The 24,898-nt window shown below is 43.9% G+C and overlaps 3 protein-coding genes across 5 annotated transcripts; 2 read left to right on the plus strand and 1 right to left on the minus strand.

Annotated features, from left to right (window-relative positions):
- Window positions 1-788: 788 nt before the first annotated feature.
- On the minus strand, window positions 789-4,745 carry MRPL32 (mitochondrial ribosomal protein L32). Its single transcript, XM_035129525.3, has 3 exons — window positions 4,632-4,745; window positions 3,223-3,404; window positions 789-1,466 (listed from the first exon to the last, which is right to left on the minus strand). Exons 1-3 carry the CDS (start codon window positions 4,735-4,737, stop codon window positions 1,212-1,214), a joined length of 543 nt encoding a protein of 180 aa, XP_034985416.3. The 5' UTR covers window positions 4,738-4,745; the 3' UTR covers window positions 789-1,211.
- A 635-nt stretch (window positions 4,746-5,380) lies between these two features.
- PSMA2 (proteasome 20S subunit alpha 2) lies at window positions 5,381-16,214 on the plus strand. Of its 2 annotated transcripts, none has more exons than XM_035129529.3 (8): window positions 5,381-5,432; window positions 6,814-6,890; window positions 9,594-9,726; window positions 11,862-11,984; window positions 13,014-13,095; window positions 14,012-14,085; window positions 15,737-15,794; window positions 15,880-16,214. In XM_035129529.3, exons 1-8 carry the CDS (start codon window positions 5,392-5,394, stop codon window positions 15,994-15,996), a joined length of 705 nt encoding a protein of 234 aa, XP_034985420.1. In that variant the 5' UTR covers window positions 5,381-5,391; the 3' UTR covers window positions 15,997-16,214. The 2 variants fall into 2 exon arrangements, with proteins under 2 accessions (XP_034985420.1, XP_088510337.1); XM_088654211.1 differs by having other exon boundaries at window positions 5,382-5,647.
- Window positions 16,215-19,334: 3,120 nt separating this feature from the next.
- Window positions 19,335-24,316, plus strand: C11H7orf25 (chromosome 11 C7orf25 homolog). 2 transcript variants are annotated; one of them, XM_035129526.3, is made up of 2 exons: window positions 19,335-19,479; window positions 22,915-24,316. In XM_035129526.3, the coding sequence occupies exons 1-2, from the start codon at window positions 19,400-19,402 to the stop codon at window positions 24,182-24,184; spliced, it is 1,350 nt and encodes a 449-aa protein (XP_034985417.1). In that variant the 5' UTR covers window positions 19,335-19,399; the 3' UTR covers window positions 24,185-24,316. The 2 variants fall into 2 exon arrangements, with proteins under 2 accessions (XP_034985417.1, XP_034985418.1); XM_035129527.3 differs by having other exon boundaries at window positions 19,411-19,559.
- The last annotated feature ends 582 nt before the right edge of the window (window positions 24,317-24,898 follow it).

Genomic DNA, 24,898 nt, shown 5'->3' on the forward strand with positions numbered 1-24,898 from the left:
AACTTTGTTCTTTGAACTGATGGATAAGGAGATAAACAACCGAACGTGGTAAGTGCGAATGTCACTTGGTAGAAAACAGCAAGTTTTACATGCATTACAAACAAGGACTTTTTCTAAAGTTTGTATCATGGGGAAAATATTGGCCCTTATAAGAGATGAAAGTTGATGAGCCCAGTAATAGGATTTTGAAAGAATAGATGAAAAAAAAGTTAAACTCCAAGCCCATAATGCAGATACAACATGGTACTTCAATGTCATCTAATCCAGGCATCTCCAAACTGCGGCCCTCCAGATGTTTTGGCCTACAACTCCCATGATTCCTAGCTAAGAGGACCAGTGGTCAGGGATGATGGGAATTGTAGTCCAAAACATCTGGAGGGCCAAAGTTTGGGGATGTCTGATCTAATCAATGAGATTAAATTTGTGTCACTAGTGGGTGAATCAATGAAATGATGTTGGTTTAAGAAGTGCTTCATGCGTACCCAAGTTCTGGTTCAAACTATTAATGTGGCTGTCCTTTTCATTAAAGATTCTCAAAGGTCCTCACGAACACAACTAGCTATTTTACAAGCTTCTAAATGGAAACAGATATTACAAGAACTGTCACTATTTAGATGTAGCCAGTAGCAATGAAAGAACAAAACAACCTCTCAACCATTGGGCTCCAACTCAGCAAGAGATCCATGTCAACTCACTTCACTGCTCTGCTTGACTTCTTACATTCTCACAATCCTCACCTCCTCATAGCTCAAAATTTCACAGAATTTCAAATGGAGCCACACACAGTATTTATTATAATTCTGAATATGCTTTATTTCATTTACAATTGCAGTTTAGATCCATGCCCCCCCCCAATGCACAGTACAATGTAATATGACCAAATAGATGCCGTAAGAATCGGCTCCTGCAAATGATTGACTTGGCTTAACCAACTTTAATACAGTGACAAAATCAGCTAAGATTACAGTAGCTAAATTAGCCATCCAGGTAATTTCCAAAAGTACAATTACCAAATGCATTCACTTCTTCCCTTAGAATCTTCTTTGTAACATTTAAAGTACAGCAGTGATGCTGTACTACAATGGTAAATTAAAAAATACAATTTAAATGTACCCTTTCTGGGGATAAGTATTATCAGTAGCATTTTTTCAGCTATTTTTACTCTGCAACATCAAGGTTTTTGCGACCAAAGATTCCACTGTGCTACATAATCAGTCCTGTGTGAACCAAGATGGGCGCTTCCTTGTTCGTTCTATGATCCGCTTGCCTTCATCTTCATCTCTAGCTTTCTCTCCCTCATACAGTACAACAGTCTCTGTAGATGGAGCCTTATGTGGTCCTCCCTCCTGCGCCCCTATTTCTTTCCTTATGGCAATTGTCTCCTGTTTAACCTTTGCATAACAATAGCCACAAAGAATATGCTTCTGTTTCAGGTTGCCACACTGAGGACAGACATCAATGTTTCGCTAAAGACAAGAAAGAAAACAAACAGTTGGGCAATGAACAATTTAAAGAGAGAGAGATTTCACAAATGCTAAGAGCCATGTAGGGCAATGACTATCTCATTACCATTGTGATATAATAAATTGTTTTCCAGCAACCTGAGAAAGTCCTCGTGTCAAGTAATATACATAAAGGTATAAGTTTGCAAAATGCAATACCACCACAATTCTGCACAGGAGCTGCAGACAGATTTTAAATGACATATTTTCTGTGGTAAATTTACAATACTACCGTGTTTCTCATATTTTAAGGCATCCCTAAAAAATAAGGCATGGCAGGATTTTCAAGACCTGGCGAAATATAAGGCATACCCCCAAAATAAGACATGCTGGTACGGTATGGCAGGGCACGCCGCGCCAAGTCCCGACTGAGCAGGACCCGGCAAGGGCAGCAGCGCGCGCTTTGCCGAGCCCCGACTGAGCGGGAGCTGGCAATGGCAGCAGCGCGCGCTTTGCCGAGCTCCTACGGAGCGGAAGCTGGCAAAGGCAGCAGTGCGCGCTTTGCCGAGCTCCAAGCCGGCGGCGGGCTGCTGCTTTCCCGCTCAATTTCGACAATACTGCCACAAGCGAAAGGACGCAATGACGATGCCACTACTCACGACACTGCTTTCACTTCCACCCTCCTTCTGGGATGGTCCATCCGACCCCACCTAAGGGCGGGCTTAATGCGGGGGCCTCGAGCCGCCATGTTGGACTTAACCACCAGGATTGTTCTAATGAGGGGGTGGGATGTGAAGCGAGCTTTACCTCAAGACCGAAACGCCTAATTCCTAGGGGAAAGCCTAACTGGGCGTTAACCTATAGCAAACCCTGTCCTAGCCCATTAACATAGGAGATTAACATATACAACCCAGTAAGACACCGCTTTTGGAATCCATTCCTCCCCCCCTCCTGTGCCGAGTTGGTCCCTGCCCCCTCTCGCGAGACTCGCCGCCAGGTCCGCTCTCGCGCACATGGCCTGGTGAGAGGGAGCCTCCCCTGTGCGCGCGCCTGCGCTCTCCCTCCCCCCTCCCCCCCCTTTTCGGCCCAGCGCGCCGCCTTGCCTGTTCGTGCGCCGCGCGTGTGAGGCGAGCGGGAAGGCCGCGCAGCCCCCCATGGAGGAGACCCAGGAGAGCCTGGCAGCCGCCGAGACCCCCACCACCGCTCTTCCCGCCCAGGATGAGGGGCCCGGAGGAGGAGAGCCCGGCGGAGGAGGAGGAGGAGAAAGAGGCGGCAGCAGCAGCGGCGACTCAGAGGCCGAGCTGCCGGACAGGCCTTCCGCGGAGGAGCCTGTGGGGAAGAAGGAGCCGGAGCCCGAAAAAGGCGGCAGTGAGGAGAAGGAGGAGGAGGAGAAGCCGCGAAGCAGCAGCCCGCTGCCGGCTTGGAGCTCGAGCCGGCAAAGGTACCGTAGCAGCGGCGCTTTGCCGAGCTCCAACAGAGCGGGAGCTGGCAAAGGCAGCAGCGCGCACGTTGCCGAGCTCCAAGCCGGCGGCGGGCTGCTGCCTTTGCTGGTTCCCGCTCAGTCGTGGCTCAGCAAAAAATAAGACACCCCCGAAAATAAGCCATAGGCTTATTTTCTTGAGTAAAAAAAAATATAAGACATGTCTTAAAATATGAGAAACACGGTAATGTGAATAATTAAGAAATTACAAGGATCTTGGGAGCATTGAATAGAAAATCTACAAAAATAAGGGGAGAAAGACAATGTGATGAGAAAAGACACAGAAATGTGATGAGTTACCTTTATCTTTATAAGGTTCCTAGGATTCCTTCGCCTGCAGCGATTTACTTCAATGGTCCGCCTTGATTTTGGGGCTGCCATCCAAAATATGCTGTCTAGAAAGCTTGGAGTCTCCTTACTTTCAGCATTCTCTTCTATAGGTTCAGGCAAAAAAGCTGGACCCTGAATTGCTAAAGCAGGAGCTTAAAGAAAATAACAACCGTGTTACAAATAATTTATTGTGGTAATTTGCTTACCTTTATTAATTAGATACAATATTTCATGAAGTGGTTTTGCTCAATGAGACTCTTACTTCTGGGTTTGTCGCATGCACAGAAGCGCAAAACCGCTCCTCGCACGTGCACAGACACAGCATTTTGCCCTGCGTCCTTTTTGGCTAGAGGCTGGGGCTCCGGAACAGATCCTGGCCGCAAAACAAGGTACTGCAATAATTCCAGGACCGCCTCTCTCCGTAGGAACCGACCTGGACCCTGCAATCATCACCTGAGGTTCTTCTTCATGTGCCTCTTCCACAAGAGGTCTGGAGGCCTTTTTTTGCAGTGGATCCCTGTTTGCAGAATGCTCTCCTCAAGGAAGTTTGTCTGGCACCTTCATTAGTTTCCTTAAGCACCACACGAAAACATTCCTCTATATCAGGCCTTTGTCTTATTAAACCATCTATAGCAGGGGTCAGCAACCTAAGGCCCATGGGCCGGAAGCAGCCTGCAGAGGTCGTTTGACCGCCCCCCCAAACTTGCCCCAAACTGAGTTGCGCGCTTGTGCACTGGGCTAAACCAGCGCAGCGCGGGGACTCGCTTCTATGGTGCCAGAAATTGCATCTGCGTATGTGCTGCAAATTGTGGGTGCATGCGCTCCTGTGCGTGCACGATCTGGCCCATGGAGGGATCTCTGCAGGACCGATTTGGTCCAGGCAAGATAAACCTTGCTGACCCCTGATCTATAGCCTTTTAGAAGTGTGTGGGGTGTTTTTAATGTATTTCTTTTTCTCCTTGGTTTAAATATATCTGTGTGAATTTTGGGCTTTTTGTCTCCTCCTTTGATTTTTAAGTTGCTCTGGTCTGCAATGAGCAAGATGAAGCGAATAACAAATTTAACTAGTAACAATTTTAAACATTATATATATATGTATGTATATATATATATATATATGTATATATATGTATATATGTATATAACTAAAGCAAGAACCAAACAATACAAATCCTTCCCGCCCCAAGTAAAGCGGAGTCACCAGCGGTGCTTCTCCTAAAAGGGCACTTGGGTTTCCAGTAACGGCTGGGAACCCACGTTTGGGAGGTGAAGTCTCTGCAGAGCCGCCCCTGAGGAGACCCCGCGACACTCTTGAGGACTAGCCTCATGCGCCGAAAAGCGAGGCAGCCGAAAGAGGGGGAGACGGAGCCAGGACCTACCCCAAGGCGGGCTGCGGCAGCCGAGCTGGGACCAGCAGCTTCGGAGGAAGCCTTGGATCCTCGGCAAAGGAGACGGGAACACCAGCAGCAGCGCGACCACCGCCATCTTGACCGGCCCTCCGCCTTCTCGGCGCGTAAACACGCCTGTCAAGATCAGCCGCGCTGAGGGCGCTGGGAAACCGAGTCGTCCTGCTCTCTTTGGCGACGTTTACGCCAAGCCACTTGGCCGAGAGAGCTGGACTACATGTCCCAGCATGCCCTACTCTAGCTCCTGAGGGTGAGGCAACGGTTCCCGGCATGCATAGCAGAGAGAGCCGGCGATCCCCGATCTCGTTGTTGACAATGCTGAAGAAAGGAACGGCCCTACCAACGGCACCGAAACCAAACCATCACCACTACCACAGCCTTTTTCAACCTTAGGAGGTGGCGGGTGGCTCAGACGTTGTTGGACTACAACTCCCATCACCCTTGGCTACCAGTTCTGCTAGTAAGGGATGACGGGAGTTGTAGTTCAACAACGTTTGGGGGCGGGTACGAACGACCCAAGGTTGAGAAATGCTGCCATAGAGTTTCGCGGCTTTCGAGAGTTCCCGGAAGTTCAATCTGTTCATGTTTCTGTATGTCGGCGCTCTATATCTTTTTTCTCTTTGTGCGCATGCGCTGTAAAACAGTGCGCAGCGCGCGTGTGCAGCCCCAGAAAACGGGCGGAGCCAGTTATGAGGGGAGGGCGGAGCGAGTCTGTTCAATCGCGCTGGTCAAAATGGCGGAACGCGGGTACAGCTTCTCCCTCACCACTTTCAGGTAACGAGCGGTGTCCCCTCAGGGGCGGCAGGGCGGGCGCCGGAGGTCTGGGGCGCTGTCCTTTAATGAGGGGAGGATTCTTGGGCCCCTCGGAGGGGTTCCGTTTCGTTGCCGTTGAAGCGGAGGGGAGAGCCGAGGTTTATGCAGAGTCACCGCTGGCGCTTCTCGCCCTCGCCTTTTGCTCGGAGGAGAAAGTGGCGCGTGTGGAAACTGTCGTAAGTTTCTAACGCGGATCCCGCATCCCCATCAAACAGGCTTGAGGGAATACGGGTTTTCCAACTGCCTTGGTCCTAAGCCCAGTGTTCGAAATGCACCTGGCTATTGGCCGCTTGTGACCGAGTGAAGATGCCCGAGTATCAGGATGGCACCCGGCGTCTCTGGAGGTGCATGCCTGGGGATCATTGGATCTGGACTGTTTTCACACATTAATACCACATTAATACCACACCTTGTAGCATTCTATCAGTTATATTTTATCTGCACAATCAGAATGAATTTCAGGAAACAAAAGCTTTCGAGCTGTCTGCCCCCCAAATGCCAACTAGAGCTTCCATTTTGGTGACCGCAACCCTGGTTTAAGGAGCCATTTGGCACCTTGTTTATATATCGGAATTTCTAGCACTGCTAAACCATGTAGAGATGAGCCTTTGGATCCAGTATGCTAGGTTTTAAGCCACGGATTGACCTTCTGCATGGCTTGATGAAGGCAAGAGCCCAAAGCAGGCCTCCTTTTCCTCCTATAACCCTATCGAAAGTGAAACAAATATCCCTGAACTACTAACGTACAGTACAGTATCTGTGTTGAGATTTTATGAAATAATAATTCATAAATTCTTGGAAGTAAGACCTATGAAATTGAATGGGATTTACACTTAATCCCAAATTTGTTTCCATAGGATTGCAGCCTTACAGATGCATGTTTACTTGGAAATAAATGACATTGCATTCAGTGTGTTTAGGATTATGAATATGAAACAAATGTTACACCAAAAACGGAAGTAAAACTATTTTGGTGGGCTTTCTTTTTCCCTTTTCAGTTTTTATTTTGGGATTACTTTGATCTTGTTGCCAGACCTTGACATGAGTCCATGATTACATGAAAAGTGTAGTACAATTCTAAACATTCTTATACTAAAGTAAGTCCCACTAAATTGACTGGCGTCTGCTCCCAAAAAAGTGTGTAAGACCAGACAATTATTTTGGGGATACAGTGGTTTTGACTCCTATCTGCCTGTTTTTATTATTAATATACTGTATTAATATGTGCCCAATATCATATTGGTGAAAAAAGGCCCAATGAAAGGCCATAAGTTGATTGACATTTCAGATTTGAAAATGTTTTCTTGCCAACTTGTCTCATGAATTGTATGCTTTCTTTTAGCCCTTCTGGAAAGCTTGTTCAGATTGAATATGCTTTGGCAGCTGTTGCCGCAGGAGCCCCATCTGTTGGAATTAAAGGTATTCAAATGCTTGCACAATTAATAAGCCCACAAATGTATGTGTGTGTGTTCCTGCTTTGGCATTTTGTGACCTAAAAGCAAAGAGAGAAACAGAAAGGACACATATTGAGGCTGAAGTCCTAGCCCCATTTGCCTGAGAGTAAGCCTCATAGAGCTCAGCACCACCTAATTCTGAGTAGACTTGATTAGGATTGTGGTGTATTATGATTGCCAGAAATTGATCTGAAAAGGATCAGCATGAAAGCAGTAACCTGGCTTGACCCTATTTGGTCATACCAATAGTGCAAACTGAGAGAGAGAGAGAGAGCCAGTGTGGTGTAGTGGTTAAGAGTGGTAGACTCATAATCTGGGGAACTGGGTTCGCGTCTCCGCTTCTCCACATGCAGCTGCTGGGTGACCTTGGGCTAGTCACACTTCTCTGAAGTCTTGCAGCCCCACTCACCTCACAGAGTGTTTGTTGTGGGGAAGGAAGGGAAAGGAGAATGTTAGTGGCTTGATAAAGCGGGATATCAAATCCAAACTCCTCTTCTTCTATACATGTCTACCCAGAAATAAGTTCCATTGAGCTCAGAGGTTAGGGAACCTGTGACCCTCCAGATGCTGTTGGATTGCAACTTCCATAATCATGGACCATGCTGGCTAGGACTGGTGGGAGTTAGTCTAGCAGCATCAGGAGAACCACTGACTTTTCAAAATGTATATATGTGGAATTGATTTTACCTGTTTTCTATTGGCTTTGCTAAGTCTTGATTCTCACTATCACCCTAGCTTTGTAGCATTTCAGCAGCAGCCTGATGTTAAAATACAGATGATGCATGGTTTGGTTTTGAAACAAAAAAAAATCTCTTCCTGGCCAGTTTTTGAGCTTAAGAATTGAATTGAAACCCAGTGTGTGCCACTTGGGGCCCTTGGGAAGAAAAGCACTCTTGTGCTAGATATAGGGATTCTTAGTGGGGCTATGAAACATCTTCAAAAAGTAGAATCTAAATATATTTTCAAAACAGAAAGTATAACTATAATTTTCAGATTGCATTTTGGGAAACCTAGGGTTCCTTACATACTGTATTTTTATCACAGGTTTCCTAATGAAAAAATCAGTAACAGTAGGCAAGCTTCCTTGAAATATAGCTTCTCTGCCACTACTAATTTTCCTCTGCAGTGCACCCCATAGGAGAGTTCTGGGCATAGTTTATGGTGTGTTGTAAGGTGCAGTCAGTTTGCGTTGGGCCACTATGAGGCCAGACAGGCCTAGCCAGGGTGCACTTCACACAATCCTCCACATCTGTTGTGAGGCAGAGCAGTTAATGTGGAATGAAGTCTTTGAAGGTAGAAAGTTTGAAAAGCTTCTTTTCAGTTTTTTACTGAACCTTTTCTTTTTTTCTAAGTAGGCATGTCTAGTGATATTGAGGTAGCACATAAACATTAGGGGTGTTTATTGGATTTGGATGAATCCCAAGGAACAACAGGCTATCTTGGAAGGATTTTGAGTTTCTCCCAAAGCAAAGTGAGATCTTCTCCAACCCATGCAGCCTTGTACTGTACAATGAACCCTAAAGTGATTTGTGATACCTCGGTATGGGTGGAAGGGTGGAAATGAGAGCAGATTTGCAAAACAGAAACTTGCATCACTAACTTGAGGAAATGATCAGAGAAGGTTTTTGGAGGTGGGGGAGTGGGAGCTCTTTCGCATCCAACAATTTTAGTTTATAATTGGAGGAAATTATTTTATTCATAAAGAAAATCTCATGTGATTCTTTCTCCCCAAAAATTTACTTTAAAGGAACTTTGGCTGGGGGAGATATAGTGAGAATCACTTAACAGCTGCAGGAACAAATATCCTGCATATATCCTTTTGAAATTTGACAGGATTCATGCCTCCAGAAGGGGCAATCTTTCTTAAGATTTTGTCCAATTCTACCCAAATATTAGTATGTTTTGATGTTTGCTGTTCTTTGGGTTTTTTAAATCAAACTTGAAAGGTGTCCATCACAGAGACCCCTGAGTTGAATCGAGCTGCCTCCAAATTCATCTGAGTCGAATTGGCCTGTTTTATTATGCAGTGCCAATTTGGGGTTTAAACCAAATCTTCTGGTGGGTAGGCATCCTTAGTAATACAGTGGTACCTCGGTTTATGAACACAATTGGTTCCGGAAGTCCGTTCATAAACTGAAGCGTTCATAAACTGAAGCGAACTTTCCCATTGAAAGTAATGGAAAGTGGATTAATCCGTTCCAGACGGTCCACGGAGTAACCGTTCATAAACTGAAGCAAACTTTCCCATTGAAAGTAATGGAAAGTGGATTAATCCATTCCAGACGGGTCCGCGAAGTACTTAAACTGAAGCGTTCATAAACTGAAACATGGGTGTAATTGGTTCCGGAAGTCTGTTCATAAACTGAAGCGTTCATAAACTGAAGCGAACTTTCCCATTAAAAGTAATGGAAAGTGAATTAATCCGTTCCAGATGGGTCCACGGTGTTCATAAACCGAAAATTCATAAACCGAGGTGTTCATAAACCGAGGTTCCACTGTAGTGCCAAATACTGCATTAGATTTATATGATATGATGAGTAAAGGATATACAAGTGGATGAATTATTCTAGTTGCCTACTTTAAGCATTGTGGATTTGAAGGATTACAAGGAAAATGGAAGGAAGGTATTTTAACTGCATTGACTAAAATATTTGTTTTCTTTGTGCAGCTTCAAATGGCGTGGTACTGGCAACAGAAAAAAAGCAGAAATCCATTCTGTATGATGAACGAAGTGTACACAAAGTGGAATCCATAACCAAACACATAGGCTTGGTGTATAGTGGCATGGGTCCTGATTACAGGTATCTTGAAGGCAAGGAGGGAAACACTGTGATACGCTTGCTATTGGGCTTTGGCTCTTGCCCAGCACAGCATTGGGTCTGTGGTACCATTTCAACATCCTCTGGGTGGATGCTACATAACTTGACCCTCTTCATGTGTGCATCACAAGAAGTGGAGCACATGTAGAATGGGGCTGTAGCTCTGGTCCTGTCCCCAAGGTTGCACAAGGCTTCACCCTGACATGTATGCAAGGCAGGAGTCGCCAACCTTTTTGGGCCACTGGGCATATTTTGAATTTTGAGAGAGTTCTGTGGGTGCCAGCCACAAAGTGGCTGCCATGGGAGGCATGACACAAAATTGGAGAGTATACCCATGGTGAAGCTTTTCCCATAATTGTATTTCCATATTAGAAGAAGAAGAGGAGTTTGGATTTGATATCCCGCTTTATCACTACCCGAAGGAGTCTCAAAGCGGCTAACATTCTCCTTTCCCTTCCTCCCCCACAACAAATCCTCTGTGAGGTGAGGGGGGAGCTTTAGTAGGGCTAGAGGTTTTTGTTTTTTTTAATGAAAGCTCAAAGTCTAGGGCAGGGGTCAGCAAACTTTTTCAGCAGGGGGCCGTTCTATTGTCCTTCAGACCTTGTGGGGGGCCGGATTATATTTTTAAAAACATAATGAATGAATTCCTATGCCCCACAAATAACCCAGAGATGCATTTTAAATAAAAGGACACATTCTACTCATGTAAAAACATGCTGATTCCCAGACTGTCCGCGGGCCGGATTTAGAAGGCAATTGGGCCGCATCCGGCCCCTGGGCCCATAGCTGCCAAGTTTTCCCTTTTCTCGTGAGGAAGCCTATTCAGCATAATGGAATTTCCCTTTAAAAAGGGGATAACTTGGCAGCTATGCCCTGGGCCTTAGTTTGGGGACGCCTGGTCTAGGGCCCCCACGTAGTGATCCAAAGTTATGGCACCCATGGGAACTCTGTTGGCAACCCCTGCTGCAAGTTTACTTGCATAAGTTTTTTGTTCGTTGCAGATGTGTATGTCTAATGTGTGGATATTTGGGGGTGGGGCTAGCACTGTTAGGAGTGTCTGACAGCTAGCTGTGTTCATGATACAAATTAATGGGCCAGCATTTGGTTTTCAGTCATACTTGGAGAATCTTGAGCTACCACATCCCACAATATTACAGAGCTGAGAGACATTGCTCATAAGTTATTGCAGGGATAGGGAACATTGGGCTTTCCAGATGTTTGTCTCCCAACTCCCATAAGCTCCAGCTACTATAGCCAGTGGTCAGGGATGATGGGAGCTGATTGACTGGATGAAGGCAAATAAACTGACATTGAATCATGATAAGACAGGCAATGGGTGAAAGGTTCCTGGATCCAAATTTTGAGAGATTGTCTATTCTGAATGGGGTTGTGCTACCCCTAAAGAAACAGGTCCATATTTTAAGGGCGTTCACTGAATCATCTTCTGCACTAGAGGCCCAGGTGTCCTCTAGTGTGGTGCATCTGTTACCAGCTTTGGCTGGTATGCTAACCACTCCCTTTCTTGGGCAGAAATGGTCTGGCCGCTGTAGCACATTAGTAACCTCACAATAATAGATAACCTTTTTTGAGTTGATATATCCCAGTGCAGTATCAGATTCTTTCATTAGCTGATAGTTAATATTCCTTCAGTTTAATCTTTCCCAAGTTGCTTTGGACTTTAAGGCATAATGGACATACCTGCCAAGTCCTGGACTGCAAAATCTGGGATTGGCAGCTACGTGACACCAACTTCCGGTGGCGGTTTGCCTATCTATGGGCACCAAAAATGGCCAGCGCCAGCAACAGAAGTAGCGTCTACACATGTCCGGAAGTGCGTAGACGCAACTTCCGGTGTCGCTTTGCCCATCTATGGGCACCGAAAATGGCCGGCGTCGGAAGTTTCCTGGGCCAAGCAGGAAAAAAAAAAAAGAAGAAGAAGAAGGCCGCCGGCAGGAGTAGAATAAGGGATAATAACGGGAGAGGAACCAATACGGGGGATCGCCGGGAAACGGTACCAAAAACCGGGGGTTTCCTGGGGAAAACAGGGTACTTGGCAGCTATGGTAATGGATGTTCTGATTTCTTCACTCACTCTCTTTCTTTTCTTCTTTTTCTCAGAGTACTTGTCCACAGAGCACGCAAACTAGCCCAGCAGTACTACTTGGTTTACCATGAACCTATTCCAACAGCTCAGCTAGTGCAGAGAATTGCTTCTGTAATGCAAGAATACACACAATCTGGGTATGCCTTCCCCCTGCCCCTTGTTTATTCTAAAACAACTGAAATTTACTAAGAGCTGTACACAGAATAGACTGTACTCTAATGCAGCCCCCTCCCCCTTTTACCATATATCAGTGAGATTTTTGCCTCTCCATCTGAGGAGCTGCAAATCAGACTGGGTACATACAGACAAGAGTTCAGCCTTGTCTGCATGCCATGGCCAACCTCAAAAACTCTCCTCCTGTTCTTCTATTCACTTTTGAAGAGCATTTGGTCTGATACTTTTAAGTGTGGGGCCTGAACAGCAATGCCACACTCTCAAGCTGATTACCTTTAAGCCTGGAAGCTATTTATGCAAAGGAGAATGAAGAGCAGGAAATACAGTTACTGTTATGCCTTAAATCCTTTTCTGTGCTAAGGTCGTTTTTGTACATTTTTTACAGTTTTCTAAGTAGGAAAAGTAGAGTTGCCAAAAATTTCCTGGACCTGCTCTTGTACATTGGAACAATTGTTTGTCTTGCTAAAATTAAGCAATGGGATGGTCTTTCCTTACTTGTATTTTCTTTACTGCAATATTTATGAGTTTTGTATTTAACTTTTCTTCAGTATTGAGTAAAAAGTTTATAGGTTTGATGTAGCATTTTTTATATTGTTTTTTGAGGTCTTGTGTTTGTTTCTGTATGATGTTAGCTGCTTGGACTTCCTTTTTCATAGGGGAAAGTGGGGTTCAAAATAAAGATGACAATCTCTTCCCATCTGTCCCATAGCCAGCAAAATATTGAGCTGCTTAATTTCTGTATGGCAGGTTGCTGGTTAAGGCATAGAAACTTAACCAAGAAAACAGTTGGCAGCCATAAAGACTCAGAAACAAAGTGTACAAACTATTTGCACGAGGCATGATGTAACTTCTTTAGAATATATAGAAGAGGAATGTGCTTGTAAATATGTTTATAGATGAGTCCATCAGTCAGCATCCTTAATGCTGATCTTACTTGTTTCCAAGATAATCTTCTGTTATCATTAATCCTTTTCAAATGTTTTGCTTCGTAGGGGTGTACGCCCATTTGGTGTATCATTGCTAATATGTGGGTGGAATGAAGGACGACCATACTTATTCCAGTCTGATCCATCTGTAAGTATTCATAATGGAGCTTCTTAATAGCCTTAAATAGAAAGCATGGATGTTTATTCAAAGATCTGGAATATTGCCATATTATTTCTGTGTATGTGTTGTTTTTTAATTAATACAGATAAGTGGGTGAGGAATGATAAGCATCTGGACTAGAATAAGGTTACAGACTCTCAGGACATCTTGGGTGATCAGTTTTACAGTTGTAAGAGCATAAAGAGAGCCTTGGCAGATTAGGCGAAACATCTGTCCTGTCCAGTATCCTATTTCCAACATGGAAGCCCATAAGGAAGAGATGATTCAATAGTTCTCCCACCTCAGCAATTAATATTCAGAAACTGGCTGCTTCTGAATTTGAGGTTTCCATTTTGTTACCATAGCTAGTAGTGGTAGTAGGTAATTTTTCCTTAAATTTCTTTTTAAGTCAAGGGTTTAAACAGTGATTGGGGAATAAAAGTGGGGGAATTTTTAAAGTGAACCTGGTATTACAGATGTATCAGGCAAAAGCACACTGGAGGCTTTAGACAATAGTTCTCAACTTATTTTTATTTTTTAGACCCTAGTGTTACAACGTTGAATTGGTCTGTTATCCTAAACCCCAGGTATAGTGCCCTCCAGATGTTGTTATACAGCAATTCCTGGCAGCCCCAGCCACCATGGCCAGTCGTCAGGGATGATGGGAATTGTAGTCCAGCAAATCCTGAAGGCTCCACTTTTGCTACCCCTGCTATACCGTCCCACCTAGGGTTAAGTCCCACTGAACTCAGTGGGGATTACTTCTGAGTAGACATGTGCATGATTGCTCTGCATATCTCCAAGCAGAGAACCCTAAATGAGGCTAATTTTTTACTGCATTGATCAGTGACTCGAAGATAACGTGTTCTTATAAATTTACTCCCTGTCTTTCTCACTTTTCCAGGGTGCTTATTTTGCGTGGAAAGCAACTGCAATGGGAAAAAACTATGTGAATGGAAAGACATTCCTTGAAAAGAGGTAATTTTATGATTACATGACTGCAAATCACTAATAAAATATGAAGATAGTAGAAGTTTATATGTAATGGTGTGTTGTTTTCCATGTCTAGATTGGCTCTTTCCTGGGTGTTGAAGTGCTATAGTTTAAAAATGACTAAGAGTGCTAGAAACACCTATGAAAATAAGACAAAAATGGCAATTTGCTTTCGTTAGGAGAAGCTTGTGTAGGTATGGTGATCCCATTGAACAACTTGATGAGAAGTTACCAATTAACCTTTCCCTAGAGCAGTGTTTCCCAACCAGTGTGCCTCCAGATGTTTTGGGGCTACAACTCCCATCATCCCTAGCTAGCAAGACCAGTGGTCAGGAATGATGGGAGTTGTAGTCCCAAAACATCTGGAGGCACACTGGTTGGGAAACACTGCCCTAGAGTACAGCTTGGAGCATGGACACACCCTACAGAGATTTCAAGTCCCATCCATAAGGGAGAGTTGGCCATCCTTGGCTCTCAACTCTCTTCCATCCCAGGATCAGTAATCACATCAGCAGCAGCAGTGGTGAAGGCATTGGTAGTGGCCATATCCTGTGGAGTCCACAGTTTCCTTCAGAGCCTCATTGATAATGTGCACGACTCAAGGCTTGTCAGCAAGATTCTGCTGTAGTTGAAACATCCTGTAATTCATGGGGATCAGGGCCAGCTCTTTGAGGCCTCAGAACATACACTTGGGGTCAATGGAAGCTAATTAACATGGGATTTATGTACATAGAAATACATAAAAAGCTCCCTTACTTTGGGGCAGATGGGGCTCGTCAGCCTGGGAAGGTAGCCCATCTAGGAGTAGAAAAACTGATTCTAAACCTCCATGCTGCCTTGCGGGATATCTTCAGGGGAAGGAAAGGATCCTTAAGACGGTTGGGTGTTGCCTTGTACGGTGCCTCCTGGCAGCTCCTGCAGCCAAGCTGGTGCCAAATGTATTGCTGTTTTTCTTTGGACCACATCAGTGAGGCCGAGAGGGGGAAGGTATTGTCGTCTGGGCAGCTCAGGTCCTCCATACACACTGCCCAGGCTTATGCCCTGGGGAGGTCACTTCAGTGCTGCTAACGTCCAGAGGGGGGGCAATTTGATTTGATTTTTTTAAGGGGAACAATTTGAGAATGAGTTAATAACAATTAATGGCCTTTTCACTTTTTTAATAATAAGAATTATATGTCACGGGTTGGGGGGGATCAGGATTTTAGAGATGCTTAAGTGGGGCATGGCCAAACCAAAAAAAAGTTGGGAACCACTGGACTAGATGAAATACAACATTCTGTTAATATTCAGACTTGTGAGACCACATTAAGTTGGAGAAGAGAGAATGCAATACAGTTTCTACACTTAAATAAACCAGTTTAATTATGTCTGAATCTATTGGTTGGCATCTAAATAAAGTGTGCCCAAATAGTTTGTGTGTGCTCATTGCGTGTTTTTTGAGTACACACTACTGTCCTGCCATATCCCCAAATGATTTGATATTCCTGTGATCCAAGTGGTATTTGCAATGCTGCATAGGAAGTTATTTGCAAAATGCAGCCCTTGGCCATGTGAAACTAATTTTGCAGTTCTGTGAATGTTTGCTGTTGCAGCGACAGTAAAATATATTTATTAGAAAACTTCTGTTCTTTCATAGGTACAACGAAGACTTGGAGCTTGAAGATGCTATTCATACTGCTATATTGACACTGAAGGTAAGAAACATCCCCAGTGTATTTGTTAAAACTCTGGTTTGTGAATTGCATTTTCATGAAGGAACCTGTCTTTCCCTCTCTCTAGGAAAGCTTTGAAGGACAAATGACAGAAGATAACATAGAGGTTGGCATCTGTAATGAGGCAGGATTTAGAAGACTCACTCCAACTGAGGTTAAGGATTACCTGGCTGCAATTGCCTAGTATGCGTTAAGGAAAACTGCCTCGATACATACAAGGATCTTTTTTTCCAGTCATTTAAATATTTGGCTTCTGCACTCTCATTTCTACTTTACCTGCTAGATTTTTTAAAACAGAAATATTATGGATCCAAATACTACTGTCCTAATATTGAAAATGTCGAATTATTGTTCTTTAAAATATTAAACAATGTACAACAATACACAATATGAAAAAATAAACATACCAGGAGTGGTGTGATTTCTAGGTAAAACTTCAAAAGGCATTTAATTATACTGAGTTCCTTCTGGTTTCACCACCACCACAAAATTTATTCAGAAGCACACTTTTAAAATATTCATAAATCCTTTGGAACTACCTTCAGCTGCTGACATAGCTTCTCTTAAAAGATTTCTAAATGTATGTCTTGAGTGAGATATTATGCAGGCCTCTATGGGAGCAGTTAAACCAAAGCGGCTGTGAATCAAATCAGATGATTTGCATTCAGCATGTAATACTGAAAGACTTTAGTTAGCAAGCTGCTATAAGTCAGAACAGAAAGCAGTCTTGGTACCATGTGTGTTAGAGATCTGTCTTCCACTCATGTGGCAGGTTCACTACCTCCATCCTTGGTGTAAGTGAGAAGGTGCAGGGTTTGCCCCCACTGTCACAGTGATCCCATAGGGCAAGAAATATCTAGCAAATGCAACCTTTATTGGACGAACTCATTGAAAGACTGAAAGTGAATTTTCAAGATACATGAAAGCTCGTGTTCAAAGTTTTTACAGACGGAGAAGCTGGTGGTAAAGTGGCAGGATAACAGCAACAACAAAAAGTAAGCTGGGTGGGGGCAGGAGGAGCTCACTCTCATGTAGGAGGAAGGGTGGCAGAGGTGTTCTGAGGGGGGTGGTGTTAAGGTAACAGGTCCCACATTGTGATTTGTCCTTCACCCCCTGGGGGAGTGCCCCAGTTTGGACCAAGGAACCTTCCACTTAAGTTTACAGTTCAGCTGTAAAGCTCCATAGCTGAGTTTGGGTCAGTCATCCTAACTTAACCTGAAGGATTGCTGTGGATAACCACATGTAGGGCTTGTTTGAGTTTGGGAAAAGGGCATGCAATGTGATGAATGAGTAAGACGTTGCTCCCTCATCCATGCGCATTGATCATTCATTGACTAATGTCAAGAGGTGAGTTGTACATGTGAATGGGGCACCATAGAATAATTGAGAAAAACGTTAACATCACTGAATGCAGTCAAACTTTTTTCTTTGTTTTTAATTTAGCTGAGTCATAAGCATTTAAGAGCTCTGTGGATCAGACCAAAAACCTAGCCCTATCTAGTTTACAGTATTCTGTTCCCACAATGGCCAGTCATAGATAGAGGCTTGGGAAACCCACAAGCAAGACGTGCACACAGCACTACTCTCCCTCTTATGTTCAGTGGTGTATTTGCAGGCATTCTGCCTGATACTTGAGTGTTGGGGTAACAAGTAAAGTACACGCTGGTACAGTCTGACCCCTTGGGTAAATGGTTTGTGCCACTGAATTTCCAAAAACTAAAACAAAAATCTGATACCATGTAAGTAGAATGTTTGAGCCACAGGGGAAAACATTGGAGGGGCATAGAACAATTTAGTGGATATATTTGCTTGAAAACTGTCCACAGGGTGGTGGTATGGTGTGCTCGGAAATATAAAATCTAAACACGAACAAAAAATAGGTTTGTCTGACCAACTGAGATGTTATGTGGAACTTTAGTCAAAATTCTTCTCTAGTAAGAATTTCAGGTGCTGATTGTATTCCGCAAAAAACACTGTTGTGAGCTGTAGAGATAAAACAAGTGCACAAGGTTAAAGGTTCCCTTTTCTGCCTGGGTACTGCTTCCAACTGGAGTATTCCGTGTATGTCTAGGAAGTTTGGGACATGGCAACCCTATATAGACACATCAAGCTAACTGGTCCTATCAGCTGGCTGTGCTGATATGAGTTGTAGTTGTCCAAAATGCCAAAAAGGCTCTAGGAAAACTGTTGTGCTCTGCACACAATTGCGCCACTTGTTCCTAACCACCCTCATCGATCTCACAACTCATTTGTTAGTTTAAAAGAAACACCATTCAGTGTCAACAGAGAAAAACAACTTTCCAAGGGAGGGGCCACATAGCAATACCTTCTGGCATCTTCAGGTAGGGCTGGGAGACAGTGTGGTGTAGTGGTTAAGAGCAGTAGACTCGTAAAGGAACCGGGTTCGCGTCTCCACTCCTCCACATGCAGCTGCTGGGTGACCTTGGGCTAGTCACACTTCTTTGAAGTCTCTCAGCCCCACCCACCTCACAGAGTGTTTGTTGTGGGGGAGGAAGGGAAAGGAGATTGTTAGCCGCTTTGAGACTCCGGGTAGTGATAAAGTGGGATATCAAATCCAAACTCCTCCTCTTCCCTGTCTGAAACCCTGAAGAGCCATTGCTGCTGCCAGTCAGTGTAGACAATACTGAACTAGTATTTAGTCCAATGGTCTGACTCCATATATGGCAGCTTACTAAATTCTATGGTAGAAGTCCTGACTTGATTTCAAAATGGGTTGGACTAGATGACCCTTGGGAGACCTTCCAATTCTATGACCGTGGCTTGGGCCAATCACTGCTTCTCAGCCTAACCTACCTCACAGGGTTATGTTGGGGGATTAGAGGAGGAGAACAATGTACACCAGGCATGTCCAATGTCTGTTTCGGGGGCCTAATTTGGCCCCTGTGAAAGTCTGTCCTGGGGCAAAATCTTTTAAAAAGCTCAGCAACTTCAATAAACTTTGGTTGGCCCTTTTTAAAAAAATGTTTGGGCACCCCTGATGTACACCATCCCTCTTGGGAGAGAAAAAGGTAGTACAGTATATTTAAATGCAGTCAATCAAAATATACTATGCCATACTATAATTACAATTTAATAATAATTTAATAGGATAACTCAGTTGGTAAGAGCATGAAACTTAATCTCAGGATCATGGGTTCGAGCCTCACATTGGGCAAAAGATTCTTGCACTGCAGGGGGTTGGGCTAGGTGACCCTTGTGGACCCTTACAACTCTATAGTTCTATGATTCTGTGAAACTAATTATAACATAATGTAATTAAACAATATACTAATATAAATTATTTACTATTATAACATTTAAAATTATAATATAAATAAAGAAATGCAATTATAACGTCATAGTATAATTAAAATAAAATAAATAATAAAATGTAATTTAATAAATGCATACAGTACAAGGAAAAAGGTTGACCCGCCTAGTACGTCCGGCCACCCTTGCCCCGCACATGGAGGCGCCTAACGGGAACCGGAAGTGAGGGCTGGGCACAGTGCCGGCTCCTGCTCCTGCTTGCTTTCTTCCTCTTGTGAAGCTCTGAAGGAGCCCGTCTCCCCCCCGCTCTCTATGGTATGGAGGCGGAAGTCGCTTGCAGCCGCCGCCGACGGGCTGTAGCTGCAGCTGCGGGGACGGTCGGCAGAGCGAGTTGGTCGTAAGTCTTGCAGGAGGAAGGAGGGCTCGGGGGTCCCTGGCGGCGGGGCTTCTCCTTGTTCGAGGGCTGTGGACGAGGGGGTAAACATTTTGTATTTTTCTGTTGTGATACAAAATGATACAAAAAATACAAAATGAGAACACCAGATACATAAGAAGAACGAAAACAAACCAATAATTCCCCCTTCCACAAACGTATGCAAAGGATATAGATTGTTAATATATAGGGAGGAAAGGGAGTAAAAGAGAAAATGTTATTTGTACAGGTTTAATAGATTTTTAATGTGTGTATATCTGTTTAATATCAGTTTAATTTTTAATGTGTGTATATCAGTGTTTGTCTTTTAAAAACGATCCCCCTCCTTAGTTTTCTATGTTTTTAGCTGTGTTTAAGCTAACCCCGTCAGGGTTAAAAGACGGGGCATAAATAAATACATAATAATAAAAATTTTAAAAACAGGTTGGTGCACGCTTCCAAATGACATGTTAGTCTCCCAGTGCTTTCAAAGGTGGGAGGAGGGGATACAGGATTATGTTTCTGCAGACGGAAAGAAAACACTTGGATCTTGGAACATTATGTTTGCAAGACCAGAAAGTCCTACAGACCAAGGAAGGTGCTTGCTGTTCGTTTATTGTTACGTATTATTTCATTTGTTTCTTAAAATTTATACACCATTTGATTGTTGTTGGGTTTTTTAAAAAACTCAAAGCGGTTTAAAAAAAGATCACAACCATGCTTTAAAAACATATGGCAGTTAAAGTACTAAATGAGTTTAAAATTACAGCAGCTTTCTGTTGCTTCACGAGAAATGAGTGAAAGTTGCGATAAGCTGCTGCTGCTTTTAGCTGCTCCCAAGCCATTGCCCATCACCATCATCATTTCATTTGCATGCTACCTTTCCATAGCTAAAACCATGCTCAAGGCAGCTCACAGCATGAAAATATTTACATAATTGCAAACATAACAAAAATAGTCGTATTCAATAAATGAAGCATGTCAGGAACATGGACTTTGCTTATGGGATTCCTCTGTCCTGGGTGCCTTATAAGGACACTGGGAAATTTTTTCTCCTGGTGCTGCTTTTGGAATATTTTTAATATCCAAAAGTCTGGAGAAAAGCCCCCCCCCCCCCGTTTTTTTGTATTTGTAGCTCATCTTTGCCTCTGTTTCCTAAGCTAACTGCCAACAGTCAGGGGTGTGGGAATTTTGTCCTGAAAAGCCTGGATGGCCACAGGTTCCCCATCCCTGTTTTATTCGTCTTGCGTCTGACTTGACAAGGAAAAGTTCAGCAAATGCTGCCTAACCATGACCCAAGCGTGTACCGTATTTGGTTCTGCAACATGATATTGATGCCATTTTGACTCGTGTTTCAGACTGCATATGGGCTTTTCTTTTCTTTTAAGCTCAGAAACTGCTTGCACTTTCCACATAAACATTTTCAGATTGCACAGTTGTTTCAGCGTGGCCTTTCTTGTGTTTATTTTAGTCTTTTATATTTTTGAAAATAAGAATTTAGAATTGTACGAGGGAGGGAGGGAGGAAAAGAGAGAGAGAGAGAGAGAGAGAGAGAGAGAGAGAGAGAGAGAGAGAGAAAGAAAAGGTGGTTGATTATAAATTACAGAAAAGGAAAGAAGAAAGAAAACTAAAGGGAAACAGTTCTGTGTTGCTATATCATTACTGATTTTATCATCACAGCAATTAATAATAAGTGTCATTTTTTCTATAACTTTATGTTCTTATTGACTCATAGACTCCTTTATTTCATAGGTTAGTTTAGCTAACAGTTTCCCAAATCTCTCTTTGTGTTTAATGATTCTTGCCTGACTAGTTATTGCTGCTATAATTATTATGATGTATTTTTAAAGTACCTACAACATATACCAAAACTTCCTAAAATACCTGACTCAGGATTAGCCCATTGTTTTTGACTGTTAACTAGAATCATAGAATTGTAGAGTTGGAAGGGACCCCGAGGGTTGCCTAGTTCCCTGCAATGGTAGTTCTGAGACTACCTAGGTCATCTGCTTGGCAGGGGGTTGGACTGGGTGGCCCTTGTGGTCTCTTCCAACTCTATGATTCTATGATCTTTCTGCAATTTGGTACCCTATAGATCAGTGTTTCTCAACCTTGGGTCCCAAGATATTGTTGCGACTACAACTCCCATCATCCCTAGCTTGGCAGGACCAGTGGTCAGGGATGATGAGAGTTGTAGTCCAAGAACAGATGGAGATCCAGGTTTAAGAAACACAATGCAGTTATGAGGAAGATCTCAGCTTCCATTCAAGCTGGGTGAGGGGAGGGCTCTTCTAACCAGCATGAGCAGCAAGGGAGGCTTTGCCAGAAGTCTCCTGTCAGGCCCTTATCTTCTCACCCCAAATTCCCTCTGGCTTGGCTTGTGTGTACGAATGGAGCTGTATAGGGCTTTGCCAAAGTCATGCTGTAGACACTGAAGCAGATGGGGTTAGTGAGAGATAGTGGCCCGGGTGCAAAGCTGTCTTTGTAGGGAATTGGTTCCCATGGGATCAGGAGCTATGCTCGGGGCCAAAGTCCCATGTGTACCCTGGGTACCTAGCTGCCTATGCTTGCTTGCCTATACAAATAGCTGCCTATTTGCATTGCTGTCATACTATCAACCCAGCAGCTGGCAGTAACTAAAAAAACAACCCTCACTCAATTGAAGGATATTGTGTCAGCTATCTGAAGCAGCTTTCTGTGTAAGGGCTTGGGATAATCAGTGTCTATTGTGTGAAATACCTCTAGATTGCCTCTTTTTAAAAACAAGATCAATGGGGATATAGTTCACAGTGTATTTGAATGAAAGCTTTAAAAGCAAGGGGCAAAACTTGATAGGAAATTAGGCTTCACTTCACTTATTACAGAAGGATTCAACTGGATTGAGTGGAACTGGGTGACGAGATTTGTGGCAACACTCCCTCGTTTCTCTCCCCCTCCAACACCCCACCACCTATGTAAATTAGATTTATGAGGGTGGGTACAATTTTAAAGCTGCCAAGTATGTTGGAGTTGTGCTATCCATGTAGAAGCATTTCTTCCAGGTAGAAGCATTTCTTCAGTGTGGCTGTCATAAGAGAATCCATCCCACCATGTTCTCTCTTTTTCTCTCCTGTTTTCACAAGTGACTTAGCCCTAAATCTCTCACATTCTTTGTCAGTCCCTGAGGAAAATAGTTACAGTTCCACAATCTCAGGTTTCTCCCTGAATTAATTTTTTTAATGATTTTTACTGAATTGAAAAGCATGCTTTAGTTTGGGGGTGGGTGTTTTTTGTGTTGGTTTTTTTTTTGAGCCTTTGCTTTTTGCTTTGCTGATTTAAAACAGTTTTTGAAAGGGAATCATTGTCCTAGATTGAGAAATGTCTTCATAAATGTCTTTATATTACAGCTTGAAATAACAGTGATCTTCATCTTTTTCTCAGGAATAATGTTACCATGTCTGTACATGCCTTGCTGTGTGAGCGGATTGCTATTGCAGAGGAGCTCATCAAGAGGGCAGAAGCCCTTTCTAGATTCCGGAAAGGTGGCGTAGAAGGCGGATCAAAACTCTGCAGCAAGCTAAAGGCCGAGTTAAAGTTCTTGCGCAAGGTGGAGGCTGGCAAGGTAGCCATCAAAGAGTCTCACCTGCAAAGTACCAATCTCACTCACCTGCAGGCCATCATTGAGTCAGCTGAAAACTTGGAGGAGGTTGTCAGTGTTGTCCATGTCTTCACTTATGAGGACCAATTCGGGGAGAAACAAAGCTTGGTGGTGGACGTCGTCGCAAATGGTGGCCACACCTGGGTGAAGGCCATAGGCCGAAAGGCTGAAGCCCTGCACAACATTTGGCTGGGCAGGGGCCAGTATGGTGACAAAAGCATCACTGAGCAGGCAGAGGATTTCCTGCGAGCAAGTGGCCAGCAACCCGTGCAGTACAGTAAGCCGCACATCGTCTTCGCTTTCTACAACGGTGTGTCCTGCCCAATGGCACAGAGGCTGCAAAAGATGGGCATATCGGTACGGGGAGACATTGTGGCTGTGAATGCATTGATGGAGTGTGCTAGTGAAGACCTCCCCTTGAGCTCTGGCGAATCTGATGAAGGAGGGGAGGGCCTTCAGGTGACCAAAGTAGATCGGGGCAACTTAATAGCTAGTGTTGCTTTTCCTACGGAGATCCGAGTAGACGTGTGCAATAGGGTTAACTTGGATATTACTACTCTGATCACGTACGTCTCTGCCCTGAGCTACGGAGGCTGTGACTTCATCTTCAAGGAGAAAGTCTTGTCGGAACAGGCAGTGCAGGAGAGGGAAGAGAGTGTTCTCCCCCTCCTGGAGGATTTCATGAAGGGCAAGGAACTGTTTGCTTGTCAATCTGCAGTCAAAGACTTTCAAGTCATTTTAGAGACTTTGGGAGGGGCAGGTGAGAAAAGTCGAGCCTTGCTACTCCTGGAGAGAATCAGTGTGGTGCCAGACCAGCCCTCTGAGCGTGCCTTAAGACTAGTGCCTAGCTCCAAAATCAATAGCCGTTCTCTGACCATCTTTGGCACAGGCGATGCTTTAAAGGCCATCACCATGACTGCAAACAGTGGCTTTGTGAGGGCAGCAGCTAACCAGGGCGTTCGGTTTAGTGTGTTTGTTCATCAGCCGAGGGCGCTGACAGAAAGCAAAGAATCTTCTGCCACACCTTTACCAAAGCATTCAGTTGGGTCCTAATGGTTCGGGACTAGTCTGCAGCCATTAAAATAAGAGAACCAGTGGGTAGATCTTACCCAGTATTTGTGTGTTTATAATGCCTGCAGTTTCAAAAGCAAAGCTTTTAAAATAAATAAATGCAAAGACAATCTACCCAGTTGTGGCGCAACTTATTGTATCTGCTGGCATCTTTTTGCTGTGCAGTTCCTTGCTTCCAGTGCATATTGTATGAAAGGTTGGAGACATGTGCAAATGGACACCAGGCTACTGCTTTGGATGCAGCCCTGCTGTGTTCCTTGTAAAGTTTTCATTCTGTCCTGGGGTGAGGCACATTTAAGTCCCATACATTTATCCTATTGATAAATGTAATGCTTCCATGTGGGACTTCAAAGTGCACGCATTTGGCTGGATTGTGTTCCAACTTTCTGCCCATGGCATAAGGTCCTATGATTTCCAGGATCTGTCTTCAGATGAAAACTGTATGGAATGAAGATCAGTACATGAATATGCCATGAGTATGATCCCACCAAACTTAAACACACTTAAACCCATTTATTTAAATGTGAGTGCCTTGGGCACCTGCTAACATCTCTTACAGAAAGTGACAGGTCTTTTTTTAAAAAAAACCTGTAGATTGTAAATGGTATTTTTGCAGAATCCTCCTGGTTTTCTCTTTGATGGTTCCACAGTAATTTATTTTATTGGGCGTAATTAAGTTGTTAACAGAGTGCAGCG

This window comes from Zootoca vivipara, chromosome 11, assembly GCF_965207765.1.
Source record: "Zootoca vivipara chromosome 11, rZooViv2.hap1.1, whole genome shotgun sequence".
Lineage (NCBI taxonomy): Eukaryota > Metazoa > Chordata > Lepidosauria > Squamata > Lacertidae > Zootoca > Zootoca vivipara.

Bases quoted from the DNA above. Each gene is read 5' to 3' on its own strand.
- MRPL32 (XM_035129525.3), bottom strand. From the start codon at position 4,737: ATGGCGGTGGTCGCGCTGCTGCTGGTGTTCCCGTCTCCTTTGCCGAGG. The intron at 3,405-4,631 runs GTAGGTCCTGGC...ATTTTCTTTAAG, and splicing joins CTGCCGCAGCCCGCCTTGGG to CTCCTGCTTTAGCAATTCAG. The intron at 1,467-3,222 runs GTAACTCATCAC...TCTTGTCTTTAG, and splicing joins GGAACCTTATAAAGATAAAG to CGAAACATTGATGTCTGTCC.
- PSMA2 (XM_088654211.1), top strand. From the start codon at position 5,574: ATGCAGAGTCACCGCTGGCGCTTCTCGCCCTCGCCTTTTGCTCGGAGG. The intron at 5,648-6,813 runs GTAAGTTTCTAA...GCTTTCTTTTAG, and splicing joins TGGCGCGTGTGGAAACTGTC to CCCTTCTGGAAAGCTTGTTC. The intron at 9,727-11,861 runs GTATCTTGAAGG...TCTTTTTCTCAG, and splicing joins GGCATGGGTCCTGATTACAG to AGTACTTGTCCACAGAGCAC.
- C11H7orf25 (XM_035129526.3), top strand. From the start codon at position 19,400: ATGGAGGCGGAAGTCGCTTGCAGCCGCCGCCGACGGGCTGTAGCTGCA. The intron at 19,480-22,914 runs GTAAGTCTTGCA...TCTTTTTCTCAG, and splicing joins GTCGGCAGAGCGAGTTGGTC to GAATAATGTTACCATGTCTG.